Raw genomic sequence first — 18397 nt, 5'->3', positions numbered from 1 at the left:
CGACTAAGTTTGCTTAGTGACCAGTCTTAGCTTTACAGCAGCACTGACAAAGCGACATACGACTGTTTTTCATAGTTATAACCGTTGCAGCATGGCCCCCGATGACTGGCTCAAAATTCAGATGCTTGGCAACTGGTCCATACTTACGACGGTTGCAGTACCCCAGGGTCACGTGATTCCACTTTGGCGAACTTCTGGCAAGCAGTGGAGGAGGAGCCAGATTCGCTGAACGACGGTGGGAACTGACTTAGCCACTGCCCTGATTCGCTTAACAACGGTGGCCAAACTCCGTTAGCAAACGCCTCCCTTTAGCAGCATGGAATTTTGGGTTCAATGGCAGCTGTTAAACCAAGGACCAAAATTATTTTCCCCAAAGTTAAGACCTAACTGGAAAAAAATTCAGGATGCTGATAATATAAACCCTACACCCCCCCCCAAAAAAAATAGGGATGCGGTGGCTCAGTGGCTAAGACGCAGAGTTTGTCAGAACAGAAAGGTCGGCAGTTGGGCGGTTCGAATCCCTAGCGCCACGTAACGGAGTGAGCTCCCGTGACTTGTCCCAGCTTCTGCCAACTTAGCAGTTCGAAAGCACATCAAAAATGCAAGTAGAAAAATAGGCACCACCTTTGGTGGGAAGAGAACAGTGTTCCGTGCACCTTCAGCGTTGAGTCATGCCAGCCACATGACCACGGAGACGTCTTCGGACAGCGCTGGCTCTTCGGCTTTGAAACAGAGATGAGCACCGCCCCCTAGAGTCGGGAACGACTAGCACAAATGTGCTTTACCTTTTTACCTTACCCCCAAAATAAGACCCAGTGAAGATTGCTGGACTGGTCTTTTATATATATATAAAAATCTAATATATATATATGTTGTATTTGTGCTGATAAATAAATAAAGGGGGACTAGTATAGATCTATTTCAAGCTATTTAGCTCTCATCAGCTAGCCATACCCTTACTGGGATTTGAACCTGGGCTATATTACATACTAGGCAGACATCTTAGCCATTAGGCCACAGGCTCTTATCCGTTATCAGCCAGGCCAGGGTGAAAGGTACCTTCATATATATATATTGACCAGTCCAGCAATATATATAAGACCAGTCTTATTTTCGGGGAAACATGGTGGTAGTTCCTTTCCGCCATTCCAAAGTGTGGTGGGGAAAAAAAATCCCATAATCGCCTCCAAGACTTTTCTCTTTTTTAATAAATTTAAGAACAACCCCTTTCAAACTCCCTGTGATTTCCCCCCCACCAACCCCCCCTCCCACCCCAAATGGCAGCAGTGAAAACGGAACTGGGAAGGATGGGGGGTGGGGGTTAAGAGTCATAATCTTCCTCTTCTCCTGCCTGGACCGGCGCGATCGATGACGCGAGCGGAAGTGCAACCGGAACTGTTCCTGTCGGAGCCGCTACAGGCAAGGGGGCAGCGGGGAGGGGAGGGCCTGTAAAATGGAGGTAGGGTGCAAGGGCTCTGTAAGGAGACAGAGAGAGAGAGAGAGAGAGAGAACGATTAGCCTCGTTTTAGGCACCACAAGCTGAAAATCGAGATATTAGGGCGTTAAAATTAAAAGCTGTTTGGTCTAGTGGAGAAGGCGCTAGGTTAGAAAGTGGGAGGCAGTGAGTTCTAGTCCCGCCTTAGCCAGGAAAGCCAAATGAGTAACTTTGGGCCAATCACCAGGAAGCAGTGAGTTCTACTCCCGCCTTTGTCATAAAAGTCAACTGGGTGAGTTTGGGCCAATCACCAGGAGACGGAGAGTTCTAGTCCCGCCTTAGGCTAGAGGACATTGGACCAATTACCAGGAGACGGCGAGTTCTACTCCCGCCTTAGGCTAAAGGACATTGGGCCAATCACCAGGAAATGGTGAGTTCTAGTCCCGCCTTTGGCATGAAAGCCAACTGAGTGAGTTTGGGCCAATCACTGGGAGACGGAGAGTTCTAGTCCCGCCTTTGGTATGAAAGTCAATGGGTGAGTTTGGGCCAATCACTGGGAGATGGAGAGTTCTAGTCCCGCCTTAGGCTAGAGGATTGGGCCAATTACCAGCAGACTGTGAGTTCTAGTCCCACCTTAGGCTAGAGGATTGGGCCAATTACCAGCAGACGCTGAGTTCTAGTCCCACCTTAGGCTAGAGGAAATTGGGCCAATTACCAGCAGACGGTGAGTTCTAGTTCCACCTTAAGCTAGAGGAAATTGGGCCAATTACCAGGAGACGGCGAGTTCTAGTCCCGCCTTAGGCTAGAGGACATTGAGCCAATTACCAGGAGACGGCGAGTTCTACTCCCGCCTTAGGCTAGAGGACATTGGGCCAATCACCAGGAGACGGTGAGTTCTAGTCCCGCCTTTGGCATGAAAGCCAACTAGGCTTTGGGCCAATCAATGTCCCTGAAAAAGTGACTTGTGACTAATTTTCACACATAAGACCATTGCAGTATCCCTCATTGTCACGTCATCAAAATTCAGATGCCTGGCAACTGATTCATGTTTACGACGGTCGCAGTGTCCCACGGCCACGTGACCCCTTTTCTGCAACCTTCTGACGAGCCAAATCAAGGGTGGGAGCCGGATTCACTTCACTGCCGTGTGACTAGCTTCACAACTGCAGTGATTCGCTTAACGACCATGGCAGGAAAGGTCACGCCATGGTCTAGAACCACTTATACCAGGGTCTCGCTTAGCGACAGAAACATTTGGGCTCCATCGGGGTCATAAGTCGGGGGCTTTCTCCTTGTCACAAACACCCACAGGTCTTCCCAAAACGGGTACGAAAGGAGGGGAGGAAAAAATAAATAAAATTGTGAATTACGGAGAAAGATGTGTAGTAGCTGGTTGTGTAGACGGGATCATCGGCAAAGCTTCCTCTTCTCCGTTGCTTTCACTCTCTTCCGAATCATCCTATCAAAATGAACAGAATAACAGAGTTGGAAAGGACCTTAGAGGTCTTCTAGTCCAACCCCCTCTAGACAGGTAGTCCTCGACTTAACAAGAGCCGAGGTGGCGCAGTGGTTAGGGTGCAGTACTGCAGGCCACTTCAGCTGACTGTTATCTGCAGTTCAGCGGTTCTAATCTCACCGGCTCAAGGTTGACTCAGCCTTCCATCCTTCCGAGGTGGGTGAAATGAGGACCCAGACTGTGGGGGCGATATGCTGACTCTGTAAACCGCTTAGAGAGGGCTGAAAGCCCTATGAAGCGGTATATAAGTCTATCTGCTATTTAGTGACTGTTCAAGGTTACAGCAGCATTGAAAAGAAAGTGACCTGGGATCCTTTTTACACTGATCGTCACGGCATCTCCCTAGTCAAGAGCCAAGGTGGCGCAGTGGTTAAATGCAGCACTGCAGGCTACTGCTAGATCAGCAGGTCAGCGGTTCAAATCTCACCGGCTCAGGGTTGACTCAGCCTTCCATCCTTCCGAGGTGGGTAAAATGAGGACCCAGATTGTTGGGGGCAATATGTAAACCGCTTAGAGAGGCCTGAAAGGCCTATGAAGCGGTATATAAGTCTACTGCTATTGCTATTGCTATTGCTATAGTCATGTGGTCAAAATTCAGCCGCTTGGTAACCGACTCGTATTTATGACGATTGCAGTTTCCCGGAGTCACCGATCCCCTTTTGCGACCTCCTGACAAGCAAAGTCCATGGGGAAGCCAGATTCGCTGAATAGCTTCGGTTACAAATTTAACAATTACAGGGATTCACTTAACAAATGTGACCAAGTCGTAAAGCAAAAACTAACTGAACCTATTTCTCACTTAGCATCAGAAATTTTGACTTTAATGGTGTGCGGCGGCAGCCAAAAAAGCCAATGCAATCCTAAGTTGTATCAACAGAGGGATACAATCCAGATCAAGGGAGGTGCTATTGCCCCTCTATAAAGCCTTAGTAAGGCCACACCTAGAATCCTGCATCCAGTTTTGGTCCCCACACTATAAAAAAGATATTGAGGCTCTAGAAAGAGTGCAGAGAAGAGCAACCAGGATGATGAGGGGACTGGAGGCTAAAACCTACGATGAACGGTTGCAGGAACTGGGCATGGCTGGTCTAGGGAAGAGAAGGACCAGGGGAGACAGGAGAGCATCTTCCAATATTTGAGGGGCTGCCACGTAGAGGAGGGGGGTCAAGCTATTCTCCAAAGCACCTGAAAGCCAGACAAGGAAGAATGGATGGAAACTGACCAAGGAGAGATTCAACCTGGAAATAAGGAGGAATTTTCTGACAGTGAGAACAATTAAACCGTGGAACAGAAGTTGCCTTCGGAGGTTGTGGGAGCTTCACCACTGGAGGATTTCAAGAAGAGACTGGACTGCCCTCTGTCAAAAATGGTGTAGGGTCTCCTGCTTGGGCAGGGGGGGTTGGAGTAGATGACCTACAAGTTCTCTTTCAACTCTGTTAATCTGTTAAGTACTCGACATGGCTAGTCTAGTGAAGAGAAGGACCAGGGGAGACAGGAGAGCATCTTCCAATATTTGAGGGGCTGCCACAGAGGGGAGGAAGGGGGTCAAGCTATTCTCTAAAGCACCTTTGAAGACCAGAGAAGGAAGAATGGATGGAAACTGACCAAGGAGAGATTCAACCTGGAAATTAGGAGGAATTTCCTGACAGTGAGAACAATCAACCCATGGAACAGAAGTTGCCTTCGGAAGTTGTGGGAGCTTCATCCCTGGAGACTTTCAAGAAGAGACTGGACTGCCCTCTGACAGAAATGGTGTTGGGTCTCCTGTTTGGGCAGGGGGTTGGGCTAGATGACCTCCAAGGTCCCTTCCAACTCTTAATCTATCTGTTTGTCCCATTTCAGAGAAGGAAGGCAGAACTCGAACAGAATCCTGTTAGGGAATTAAGTCCCCCAAGCAGACTTTGCAAGGGGTGGGCTTAAATCCCCAGGATTCCTAAACTGCACGGCTGCTGCTGCGAATTCTGGGACATGTTTGGCCTGGCTCCAGATGCCCAGCTGAGAGGCTTTTGTCTGGTAACATCACCAAAGCAGGACATTGCGAGAAAAGGGGGGAAAAAAGGAGAATTAACAGGAAAACAAATTGAGGTTGGTTAGCTACTACTTCCTGTATCCCCCCCTTGGACCTGTTGTGGCCTGCCAGCCTCCAGCAGAGCTGGCAGCAGATTCAGACAGTGAGGAGGGTTGGGGAGGAACCTGGGCCAGTCCTGGAGTCTGGGGAAGGCTCTGATGAGGGCTCTGTGTCGGAGGCAGAGAGGGGGCCAGGGCCGTCTGACAGTTATCAGCTGCCTTCGGAGTCAGACATCAGTGAGGCAGAAGAACAGCTGGAGCCTGTTCCCAGTGTGCGCAAGCAGAGAGGGAACAGCTAAAGAACAGGGGCCGACGTGGGAGGAAGGCCACAGGTGGATGGTGAATGGCCCCTCCCATAGGACATAAAAGAGGAGCAAAAAGGGGAGTGGGCTTTTGCAGGAAACAATTCATTCATTTGATTCCTTTCAGGAGTGTGAAGATCTGTCCGTGAACCTCAGAGACTCTGTGCCTAGAGTCTTTCCTTCCATTTGGAAAATATTGACATGGCAGCTTTCCAAATAGATAAGGTCTGTGGTCATAAATATGCCTTTGAAAGACTGTTTGTCAGGCCTTAGCTGAATGGGAATGAGAGGAATTCATATCCGTTTAATAAAAGAGGTTTTGTCGGGATCAGGACTCCACCTCGGGCTTTTTCAGGGAGCCTAGGTCACAACAGGAGCAAAGTAAAGGGACCCAGAGCATTCTGGGAAAATAATGCTCCTTGTATCACCAGTCTGACCCCAGAATACGTCAATTCCATTACATGCAGCTCCATTCAACCCCTCCTGAGAAAATGCCACATTTGGCCGCCAACTTACGTCCTGTTCCGAGTCTGTGCCGGATTGCTTCGGATCCTTTCCTTTCCCTGCCGTGCCACCGTTTCTCCGCCCGCTGCCAGGTTTCCGGCCCCTGCCACAGAAGAGGGTGGGTGGGGGGAAATAAGGTTTTATATGTTTAAAAAAAGATAGGCCAGTGGTTTGGTTTTTATTATAGGTAGTCCTTGGCTTCTATCCACAATTGGGACCTGAATTTCCACTGCTAAGGAAGGCGACTTGTTCAGAGAACCGTGCCTGATTATATGACCTTTTCCCCCAGTTGTTAAGTGAATCACTGGAATTCTTACCTGAACCGTGCCTGATTTTATGACTTATTTTGCCCCGGTTGTTAACTGAATCACTGGAATTCTTAGCTAGATCATGCCTGATTTTACGACCTCTTTTGCTCCAGTTGCTAAGTGAATCACTGGAATTCTTACCTGAATTGTGCCTGATTTTATGACTTATTTTGCCCCGGTTGTTAAGTGAATCTCTGGAATTCTTAGCTAAATCATACCTGATTTTATGACTTATTTTGCCCAGGTTGTTAAGTGAATCACTGGAATTCTTAGCTAAATCATGCCTAATTTTACGACCTCTTTTGCCACGGCCGTTAGGTGAATCACCGCTGTTCTTAAGTGAATCATGCCGTTAAAAGTGACCCCAGTCCCCCCTATTGTTTCTCAGAAGCCAGCTGGGAAGTTTCAAATGGCAATCACGTAACTGCTAGAATGCTCGCGACTGCCAGAAATATATGCTAAATGTTGGACATGTGACACACACCCCCGGGGGGGAAATGCTGCAACGGTCGTAAGCATGAGGATGGAAAAACCACATTTTCCCCCAATGCCACTGTAACATTGAAGAGTCGCTAAGCGAATCTCCGTAAAGCAAGGATGGGTATTTTATCCTGCCAAATCGGAGCAAGCAAATTCAGCAGAATCTCCCATCCCTTCCAGCCCCCCACCTTAATTAATTTAACACAGCTGGTCCTCGACTTACGACAATTGAGCCCCGGATTTCTGTTGCTAAGCGAGACAAACGTTGAGCGGGTGTTGCCCTGTTCTGCCACCCTTCTTCCCACCGTGGTTAAGTGAATCGGTTGTTAAGTGAGTCCCATGGTTAATCTGGCTTCTCCCTTGAATTTTGCCGGTTGCAAGAGGGGATTCCGTAACCCCGGGACACTGCAACCGTCATAAACGTTATCTATATTCCCCCATCTCGCTTGATGAAGGCGTTCCCGGGATCCAGCAGATCTTTCGGGGGGATCTCCATGACCTACCGACGGGAAACCTTCTCTCCGCCTTCCATGTGGTTGTCCTCGGCGTCGCCTTGCATGTCGGGCACCGAAGCCACGAGGTCTTTGAGGAAATCGAACTGCTGCTCCTGTTCTATGCATTGTTTCCTGCAAAATCCACATCGCTGGGTTACCTGGGTGCCCCCCACCTCACGCCCCCCCAACCACCTGGCCAGGTGGGAAAGGGAGGGTTTTGCTTCTGAATCTGGAGAGATCGGCTCCTGGGTTTGGAGGAGGGCAGATGGGTGTGGGATGCCCCCAGGAGTCCGTCTGCATCGGTGAATAGTTAAGTTCCCAATCGTTTATTTATTATTTGTTATTACAGATGGAATAGAAATAGAAGAGAACAGAGAATAGAATAGAAAATGGAATGGAACTCAAAATAGAATAGAATTCAAAATAGAGAATAGAAGCATAGAATAGAATAGAACAGAATTCAGAATAGAATAGGAATGAGAATAGGAATAGAGAATAGAATAGAACAGAATAGGAATAGAAGCATAGAATAGAATAGGAATAGAGAATAGAAGCATAGAATAGAATAGAACAGAATTCAGAATAGAATAGGATAGGAATAGAGAATAGAATAGAACTGAATAGGAATAGAAGCATAGAATTCAGAATAGAATAGAATTCAGAATAGAATAGAATAGGAATTAGAATAGGAATAGAGAATAGAACAGAACAGAATAGGAATAGAAGCATAGAATAGAATAGGAATAGAGAATAGAAGTATAGAATAGAATAGATTAGAACAGAATTCAGAATAGAATAGGAATAGAGAATAGAATAGAACTGAATAGGAATAGAAGCATAGAATAGAATAGAAATAGAGAATAGAATAGGAATAGGAATAGAGAATAGAAGTATAGAATAGAACAGAATTCAGAATAGAATAGGAATAGAGAATAGAAGCATAGAATAGAACAGAATTCAGAATAGAATAAGAATAGAGAATAGAATAGAACATATACAGAATAGAATGGAATAGAGAATAGAATAGGAATAGGAATAGATACGGAATGGAATAGAAAAGGAAACAGAACAAAAACAGTACAAAAAACAAAACAGAACAACAGAAAACAGAACAGAATAGAACAGAAAATTAGAGAATAGAATAGAATAAAATAGGAAAAGAAATAGAAATAAGAATAACAATAGAATAGTAAAATGAATAGAATAGAATAGAATTCTTTATTGCCAAGTGTGATTGGACACATAAGGAATTTGTCTTCGGTGCTTAAGCTCTCAGTATACATAAATGATATTAAGTGATAAATCATAAGTCATAGTCATCATAAATACATCTACAACTACATTTGAGCCCCAAATTACTGTGGCTTATACTTAATTCTGGAGAGGGACTCTTGAGAAAAACGGCATGCACTGCCTTGTTCTACAATCAACCAAGGGCCCTTCTCCTTAAAGCCTCTGGCAAGATTCTAGTCCTCATGATTAGAAAGAAGGAAGACCCCCTGATATTCCAGTCCTTGGAGCTCAGCAAGGCCTAGCACCATGGCAGTCATTCTGATGACAAGAGGGCTCTGGTTGTGGCCCGCCAGTGGCCAGTGACAGATTCGGACAGTGAGGAGGTTGGGGAGGAACATGGGCCAGTCCTGGAGTTTGGGGAAGGCTCTGAGGAGGGCTCTGTGTCGAAGGCAGAGAGGGGGCCAGGGCCGTCTGACAGTTATCGGCTGCCTTCAGAATCAGACATCAGTGAGGCAGAAGAACAGCTGGAGCCTGTTCCCGGTGTGCGCATGCGCAGAGTTGCCAGACGAAGGGAAGAGCTAAAGAACATGGGTTGATTTGAGAGTAAGGCTACAGGTGGACGATGAATGGCCCCTCCCAGAGGAAATAAAAGAGGAGCAACCGGGGAGTGGAGTTTGCAGGAGACCATTAGTTCGCTTCATTGGCTCGTGACTCTCTGGGACTCCTTGCAAAGATTTTGCAGATCTCGGCCTGGCAGCTCCCCAAGCCAGATAAGGTCTGTGACCGTAAATCCTCCCTTGAAAGACTTGGCTGGATGTGAATGAGCAGAATTCACAGTCAATTAATAAAAAGGTTTTTTTTGTCGGGACAACAAGGAGTTTGTTTCATGCTCTTGGGAAGCCTCGGTCGGAACAGCTCTGCCCTGAGAAGGGGGGGGGGGGGGCGGCAGCCAATACTCACAGGTGGGACGTTGTCATCGTTTTGGCGTTCCTGGATTGGGTGACGTGACAGGCAGTCTTCAACAGCGACTCCAGGAACAGCTCCAGTGCTCTCGCTGCGGGATCGGAGTTAAGGGGAAGAGCAAGAATGATCCCATTCCCCCCCCCTCCAATCAAATCAGATGATTTTAATAACGTCTTTACCAACTAATGGTACTAGAAGGGAGAATAGTTTTGCTGTCTACGAGCCCAGATAAAAGTTACCTAGTTTGTTTGTAAAACATCTGAAAGAAAACCATAAAACTCAAGACCACAGTCCTTTCTGCAACCCCATTCTCTTTTAGCACTGATGATGTTACCTAGTGGGGTCCTGAAAGGCCTACCAGGAAATAGCCAAGCTCAGAGAGCATCAAAGCCCCCTCTATATGCTTTATTTATTAAACATGAAACTCAGTCAACTAAACATTCAAAAATGCATCGCAAATGCCATTGACTGGAGCTGATGGCTGATACGGGTTGCTGCCAAGCGTCCTGGGAACGACCAATTAAAATATACAATATTCTTTTTTGAAGTCCCGCTGGTGTTATTGCAGGAAGCTGCAATTTGTTTTTTCTCGGTGTAAAATGTGTTTTTATTTTCCATTTTCCTACAGTCACATATATACTGTGCATAACCGGGGCCATACAACATTAAACAATAAACACAGCAATTCCTCTTGTCAACAATACCCCCAGAACTAGAAACCCAATATAAAATGAGGACCCGGATTGTTGGGGGCAATATGCTGACTCTGTAAACCGCTTAGAGAGGGACAGAAAGCCCTATGAAGCGGTATATAAGTCTAACTGCTATTGCTATTGCTACTTTCTGGATTACAGGTATCTCTTATTTTTTAACATAACGACCAGGGGATTAAACTGATTACAAAGCTAGACACATCCGAGTTGCTAAATTAATAGCAACTCGGATGTGTCTAGCTTTGTAATCAGTTTGTGCGATTTTGCTGCCTTCACCTACGAAATGTGAAACGGTTTCGACGTTTTCGTTGCCAAGTCGGCAATTCGGATTGTCGGTGGGTTTTTGTATCTTCGCTTTCATGGCCTTAAGTTTGTAGTGCTTGTTCTTGAGCAGCCAGGATTAAACCTTCCGTTTCTTTCTTGATGGTTCCCATCTTAAGCCATGCCCATGTCAAGTTGTCATCACATTTTCCTTCAATGTTTTTCAATGCAAAGCTTTGCATTTCCATCTATTTAACCTGCCATCTAGCTGCTTTTCCTTATATTCTGCCTTTGTTTCTGTTATTTTTATGCTGTTCTCCGTTTTCTTCTTCTACATTATCATCTTCTTCTTCTTCATTTTTACCCCCCCCTTTCCTTCTTCCTCTTCATCATCATCCTTATTCCTCCCCCCGCCCCCACAACCAATCCCCATTTCCTTCTAGCATCGATGATGTTACCCAGTTGGAAATAACCAAGTTCTGAAAGCATCAAAGATCCTACAATAATATCACATCATCATCTCCTCTTCGTCCTCCCCCCACTCCACAATCCCCACCGTGGCACGACAAAACCGCGGTAGACTAAAGCGCGCCCGATTAAAGCGCGTACCTGACGTCATCAGCAGCGCGACAAATACGACCGCAGAGAAAAAAGGATACTTTAAAAAGCGCTTTTAAAGCAAGCCGATTCACGTTAAGGTAAGGGTTAGGGTTAGGTTAAGGGTTAGGGTTAGGTTAAGCGTTAGGGTTAGGTTTAGGGTTAGGTTAAGGGTTAGGGTTAGGTTTAGGTTTCGGGGGGTTAGGTTTAGGTTTACGCGTTAATTTTAGCTTTACCGCTCACAGCGTGCTTTTTTCGTCGTGCTGTGATGACGTCAGGTACGCGGTTTCGTCGAGCGCGCTTTAGTCGACCGCGATTTTGTGGTGGAACCAATCCCCACTCCCTCTTAGCACTGATGATGTTACCATGTTGGGTCATGTAACGTCTTCAAGTAAAACCACCAAGCTCACAGAGCACCGTCCTAGAATGTCTGAAGTCCCAAAAAAGAGAAGGACATCCCACCCATCACCCACCCACCCAAGACAGGACAAAGAGGATACAAATGATCACTGGGACTGCAGCAGCCACTTTTCCAATTTCTTCATCCGTCTGCATGATCTTCTTGATCCGAGCCTTCCGGATGTAAGGGGGGGGGGAGAAGGATGGGGAGACGAGAGAGAAATGTTTTATTGACTGGTCCTACAATATAAACTCGGGACCTACAATATAAACCAGGGGCCGGGAGGCTCAGTGGCTAAGACGCTGAGCTGGTCGATCAGAAAAAGTCGGCAGTTCGGCGGTTCAAATCCCTAGCATCACGTAATGGAGGGAGCTCCTGTTTCTTGTCCCAGCTTCTGCCAACCTAGCAGTTCGAAAGCAGGTAAAAAATGCAAGTAGGAAAATAGGGACCACCTTTGGTGGGAAGGGAATGGCGCTCCGTGCGCCTTTGGCGTTGAGTCATGGCGGCCACATGACCACGGAGACGTCTTCGGACAGCGCTGGCTCTTTGGTTTTGAAACGGAGATGAGCACCGCCCCCTAGAGTCAGGAACGACCAGCACAGATGTGCGAGAGGAACCTTTACCTTTATAATATGAACTATTGAGGCCTTTGAACTCTGGGGCTGGAGAAGACTCCTGCATTGAGTCCCTTGGACTGCAAGGCCATCCAACCGGTCAGTCCTAGAGGAGATCAACCCTGACTGCTCTTTAGAAGGCCAGATCCTGAAGAGGAATCTCAAAAGACTTTGGCCACCTGATGAGAAGGAAGAAGGACTCCCTGGAGAAGAGCCTCATGCTGGGAAGGATGGAGGGCAAAAGAAGAAGAAGGGGACGGCAGAGAAGGAGGTGGCTGGATGGAGTCACCGAAGCAGTCGGCATGAGCTTCAATGGGCTCCAGAGGATGGGAGAGGACAGGAAGGCCTGGAGGAACATTGTCCATGGGGTCGCGATGGGTCAGACATGACTTAGCAACCAACAACAACTACTCTATCTATCTATCCATCTTTCTATCTATCCATCCTGCAAGTCCCTTGGACTGCAAGGCCATCCAACTGGTCAGTCCTAGAGGAGATCCACCCTGGCTGCTCTTTAGAAGGCCAGATCCTGAAGAGGAAACTCAAAGACTTTGGCCACCTGATGAGAAGGAAGAAGGACTCCCTGGAGAAGAGCCTCATGCTGGGAACGATGGAGGACAAAAGAAGAAGAAGGGGACGGCAGAGAAGGAGGTGGCTGGATGGAGTCCCCGAAGCAGCTGGCCTGAGCTTGAATGGACTCCAGAGGATGGGAGAGGACAGGAAGGCCTGGAGGAACGTTGTCCATGGGATTGCGATGGGTCGGACATGACTTTGCAACTAGCAACTAACAACAACAATATAAACAAGCTTCAGAATACAGGGAGTCCTCGAGTTACGACCACAATTCAGCCCAAGATTTATGTTGCTAAGCGAGACATGGGTTAAGTGAGTTTTGCCCTGTTTTATGACCTTTCTTGCCGAAAGCTGTTAACTGAATCACTGCAGTTGATTAATAACCTGGTTGTTAAGTGAATCTGGCTTCCTCATTTGACTCTGCATGTCAGGATGTCGCAAAAGCGGATCGCGCGACCTACTGGTAGGCTGCAACCATTGTAAGCATGTTGTAAATCGAGGACCACCAGTAGGCTAAACCAAGTACAGGTAGCCTTGACTTACAATCAGTTGGTTTGTGACCGTTCAGAGTGACAATGGCACTGAAAAAAAGTGAACTTGGGATCATCATTCACACTTACGACCGTTCCAGCATCCCCAAATTTTAAATTCAAAATACGACAACTGACTCATATTTATGATGGGGTTACGTGATCCTCTTTTTGTGACCTTCTGACCAGCAAAATCAATGGGAATGCCAGATTCACTTAATCACCGTGTGACTAACATCACAACGGCAGTGATTCGCTTAACGGCGGCGGCAAGGAAGGTTGGGAAATGGGGCAAAATTCACTTAACGACTGTCTTACTTAGGCACAGAAGCGTTGGCCTCAATTGCGGGCATACGCTGAGGTCTGTCTGTCTGCACAATGCTGGAAAGACTAACTGCGAGGGGGAGGGTTGGACTAGATGACCTACAAGGTCCCTTCCAACTCTTGTTAATCTGTCTCTGATTCCCACAATGGAAGATCAAGGCCAGGGAGGTGGCAGAGATGGCAAAATTGTCATTAATTAAAAGAAATAATCTTGTGGGGTTTTTTTTTCCTACTTGGAAACGGTTTCTGGAATTTGTCCTTGAGACTGAAAAAATAAATAATATAACTCTGATTTGAGGTTAGGATGACCGGACCGAGTGCGTTGTTATAGAAATGGTTTGAAATAGCTAGAAATATAAAGCGGGAGGTTAAAGCTATTCCTACGGCCCTGGAAAAAAATTGAAAGTCACTTCATTTATTTTTCTTTTTATCTATCTCCTCCCTTCTTTCTCTTTCCTGGGTTTGGTTTCTATTTTTTTTTTAAATACATTTTTATTTTCAAAACAAGCATACAAATCCTCCTTCTTTACATACTGTAGAAAGTGTATCAGTTGGTTACAAAAGGCTTTTGTGCATCTCTTCCACCGTCATCAAATATAATTCATATTAACTCTAATATCTTTATTTTTAATCTCATCAGGAACCTTTTTTAAAAAAAACCATTTTACCTCTGCTAACGAACTGTTTGAAAATTAGCCGTGCTAATTCAATCTCATGTAAAATTGGAAATTCTTCATTAACAGAAGTTCATTTAGTTCAAAGTTACAACAACACAGAAGAAGTGACTTACGACCGTTTCCCAGAGCTACGACCGTTGCAGCGTCCCCCATGCTCACGTGATCAAAATTCGGACGCTTGGCAACTGGCTCATACTTATGACTGTCGCTGCGGCCTGTGATTTCCTTTTAAGACCTTTTACCAAGCAGATTCACGCAACAACCATGTTGGCTAACTTAACAACGGCAGCCCTTTGCTTAACGGTCGTAAAACGGGACCAAATTCCCTGAACAAATGTCTCGCTTAGCCACTGATCATTTCCCCCCACCCCAAATTGGGGGTCATAAGTCGAAATATCAACTCGATGAAAAATCAGCCCAGTTGCTCTTTTCAAACGTAGAAAACCACTTTTGATGCAACTAGAACCTGGATGACTGAGAATCTTGACGGATGTTAACTAGAGGGAAAAATTTCTCATATACCTCCAGAAAGAAACAGGTGCAAAAGCTAATATTGTAATATTTTTGGCGTACAAAACGCAACAAAGCTGCTCGAAGATACCGCCAGTGTATTTATTTAAAGGAGAGTGTAAACAAAGACAGATGAACAAATATAAAGAGAAAATGAACAAGAGCCAAGTTCTCTCTAAATAAAGGCCTATGGATTAACCTAGGTTTGTTGACTTAACCACAACTCGTGGGGATGGCACGATGCCCTCTGGCACGATCCATGATCGGCAAACCGAATGCTTAGCTCGTCGTTAACAGCTATACCACCAATCAACCCTACTGTTATGCACGCGTTCAGTCTTGAACCCCAAGTTCCTGTAATAAACCAGAGCTCAACCAAACCATAGTTTAATACACCGCCATCGTGACATCTTAAGGACGGGAAATAAAAGTTTCCCAATTGGAGAAATAGAACATAAAATGAGGTCCCCTATTTAAAGCCAGTGGAAATAAAAACAGACTCGGATCCCAACACAAATATGGTCCCCGAGTTACGACCGAGCCCAAAATGTACGCTGCTAAGTGAGACAGTGGCTCAGTGAGCTTTTGCTCCCATTTTGCAACCTTTATGGCTGGAGTTGTTAAGTGAATCACTGCAGTTGTTAAGTCAGTTCCCCTGGTTGTTAAGTGAATCTGGCTTCCCCATCAACGTTGCTCGTCACAGTGTCGCAGAAGGAGATCCCTTGATCCCGTCATAAATGTGAGTCAGTGATCCCGTGATATCGTCATAAAGTTGAGTCAGTAGGCAAGTGTCTGAATTTTGATTAGGTGACAACGGGAGAGTTGTAATGGTTGCTAAGGGTGAAAAGGATATATAATGGTACCGTTACTTTTTTCAGGGCCGTTGTAAGTGTGAACAGTCACTAAATGAATTGTTAAGTCAAAGACTAACTATCAGCAAGAAGCAAGAAATGGTTAAGTGTGTGGTAGAAGGATTATATATACATACGTACGTACATACATACATGTGTGTGTATGTATGTGTGTACATATCTATGTATGTATGTATGTATGTACGTATGTAAAAACTCCCAAGGGTAAAACCAACATATTTTCAGGGTCCTAATTTATAGCAAAATAAAAATATCGTTGGAATCGTACTGCGAAGAAGCCGGCCTAAGGAAGGTAAAAAAACGATCAAAATAATTTGAGATTTTAAACAGCGCTGGGCCTTATAATCTTATGACTTTATAACATAATCCCTCCTCGCCATCGCAGGCTGCAACACCCATAATCCCCAGCCAGCCTGACCAATGCTATTGCTGTCTAGGAAATCACCAACAACACACATCTGGAAGTGGCCAAACTTTATCTGGAAGCCATAAGCCATAGTTTACCTACCATACAGACAACAAACCAAGTTATGGCCTTGCTGGGAAGACCCCCTTCATTGGGGGGAAGGGGGGGCAGCAAATGCTCAGCTTGGGATGGAGGAAAAGGGAAAGGGGTGTCTTCCCCTCCCTCAATTGCAAAGGAGTCACCAACATCTGTTTCTGCAAGATTGGGGGGGGCTTAAAACCCAGAGATGGAGGCAGGAAACAGCTGTTGCAGAAAGGATGGGGATGAGGAGGGGGGCTGGCTTTCGTGACCCCCCTCCAAGGAAGCACAATGGGGAAGGGGCTCATCATTCTGGAGAAGCAAAAGCGGGGGGGGGGGGGTTGAGGGAAACCCCTCGGGGTGTTGCTGAATGCAAAAAAGGCCATTGGGGGGGGGGGAAGAACTGCAAAAGAGAGGAGGGGGCTGCAAGGCGCAGGGGAGTGCCAAGGGGGAGAGGCAGATGCAAAGGGGGGGGAAACGGGAATTGCAAAAGGAGGAGGGGGCTGCAGAGGCGGAAAGGGGGCTGTAATAAGAGGAGGGGGCTGCAAAAAGACAAGAGGGCACCACCAAAAGAGGGGAGGGGGCTTTAAAAGGGGAGAAAAGGAGGGGGGGTTAAAAGGAGGTGCAAAAGGAGAAGAGAGTGTCGCCAAGGGGGTCTGCAAAGTGGATTGGAAAAAGAGGAGGGGGATGCAAAGCCGGAAAGGGGGGGGGTTGCAAAAAGAGGCGTTGCAAAGGGGAGCAAACGGGGGGGGGGGTTGTCTTTAAAAGCGGGATTGCAAAAGGAGGAAGGGGCTGCAAAAGGAGAGAGTTGCAAAGGAGGGAAGGGGTCTGCGAAGCGGGGGAGGGGGGTCGCGAAAGGAGGAAGGGGCTGCAAAAGGGAGGAAGGGGGTTTTAAAAAGAGGAAGGGGCTTGCAAAGAGAGGAGGGGGCTGCAAAAGGAAGGGGGGGCTTTAAAAAGAGGAGGGGGCTTGCAAAGAGAGGAGGGGGCTGCAAAGGGGAGGAAGGGGGGGCTTTAAAAAGAGGAGGGGGCTTGCAAAGAGAGGAGGGGGCTGCAAAGGGGAGGAAGGGGGGGCTTTAAAAAGAGGAGGGGGCTTGCAAAGAGAGGAGGGGGCTGCAAAGGGGAGGAAGGGGGGGCTTTAAAAAGAGGAGGGGGCTTGCAAAGAGAGGAGGGGCTGCAAAGGGGAGGAAGAGGGGCTTTAAAAGGAGGGGGGGCTGCGAAAGGGGAAGAGAGGGTTGCAAAGCGGGGGAGGGGTCTGCAAAAGGAAGGGGGGGTCCCCCCCCCGGTTGCAATGAGCCCCCTCCCCCCGATTCCCCCTCTCCCCCCTCCCTCCGGGGCTGGGGAGGGGGGGGCTCCCTCCTTCTCTCACCGGCGGGAATCGGGCGTTGTACTTCTTCTTCTTGCTCGGCATGGCGGCTCCCGTCGCGCCGGCGGCTGCAGCGGCCGCTCCGCCCGGGCCTGTCGCGCGAGCCCCGCACCGGACGAGGCTCCAGCAGCCGCCGCCTGGGGAGGAGCCGCCCGGGCCGGCCCCGAACGCCTCCGCGCGGCCCTAGCGCCGCCCGGCTCCCTGAGCAGGAAGGAGGCCCGGAGGGGAGGGGCAGGGCGAAGGAGTGGGGGGGAGAGAAGGGAAGGGCGGGGGGCGGAAGGCCTCCTCTAAACATGTGCAGAGGGCCTAGGGAGCCAGAGGCTGGGAAGTTAGCCCTGCGTTAGATAACAGAATGTCAAAAGTTGGAAGGGACCTTGGAGGTCTTCTAGTCTAACCCCCTTCTCTCCTCCTCCTCCTCCTCCTCCATTCTCCTTCTCTTCCTCGGAATAAGAGTTGGAAGGGACCTTGGAGGTCTTTTACTCTAACCCCTGATCTCCATCTCCTCCTCCTTCTCCTCCATTCTCCTTCTCTTCCTCGGAATCGTAAGAGTTGGAAGGGACCTTGGAGGTCTTCTAGTTCAGTGTTTTTCAACCACTGTGCCGCGGCACACTAGTGTGCCGTGACATAGTGTAAGGTGTGCCGTGGGAAAATTACTTTATATATAGTCAATATAGGCACAGAGTTAAATTTTTTAAACATTTTCTAATGGTGGTGTGCCTCGTGATTTTTTTCATGAAAAAAGTGTGCCTTTGCACAAAAAGGTTGAAAAACACTGTTCTAGTTCAACCCCTTCTCTCCTCCTCCTCCTCCTCCTCCTCTTCTTCCTCCATTCTCCTTTTCTTCCTCGGAATAATAGAGGTGGAAGGGACCTTGGAGGTCTTCTACTCTAACCCCCGATCTCCTGCTCCTCCTGCTCCTGCTCCTCTTCCATTCTCCTCTTCCTCGGAATAATAGAGGTGGAAGGGACCTTGGAGGTCTTCTAGTTCAACCCCTTCTCTCCTTCTTCTCCACTTCCATTCTCCTCCTCCTTCTCTTCCTCAGAATAATAAGAGTTGGAAGAGACCTTGGAGGTCTTCTACTCTAATCCCTGATCTCCTCCTTCTTCTCCTTCTCCTCCTCCTCCTCCTCCATTCTCCTTCTCTTCCTTGGAATCATAAGAGTTGGAAGGGACCTTGGA

At 47.4% G+C, this 18397-nt stretch overlaps 1 protein-coding gene across 1 annotated transcript; it reads right to left on the bottom strand.

Annotated features, from left to right (window-relative positions):
- Positions 1-1190: 1190 nt before the first annotated feature.
- Positions 1191-17385, bottom strand: DRAP1 (DR1 associated protein 1). Its single transcript, XM_032234361.1, has 7 exons — positions 17224-17385; positions 11374-11446; positions 9300-9393; positions 7116-7238; positions 5837-5927; positions 2806-2894; positions 1191-1475 (listed from the first exon to the last, which is right to left on the bottom strand). The coding sequence occupies exons 1-7, from the start codon at positions 17263-17265 to the stop codon at positions 1322-1324; spliced, it is 666 nt and encodes a 221-aa protein (XP_032090252.1). The 5' UTR covers positions 17266-17385; the 3' UTR covers positions 1191-1321.
- Positions 17386-18397: the final 1012 nt, after the last annotated feature.

The sequence above is a fragment of the Thamnophis elegans genome, chromosome 17, assembly GCF_009769535.1.
Source record: "Thamnophis elegans isolate rThaEle1 chromosome 17, rThaEle1.pri, whole genome shotgun sequence".
NCBI lineage: Eukaryota > Metazoa > Chordata > Lepidosauria > Squamata > Colubridae > Thamnophis > Thamnophis elegans.
Note: the sequence above shows the minus strand (reverse complement) of the source record. Positions and strands in the feature narration are given on the sequence as shown.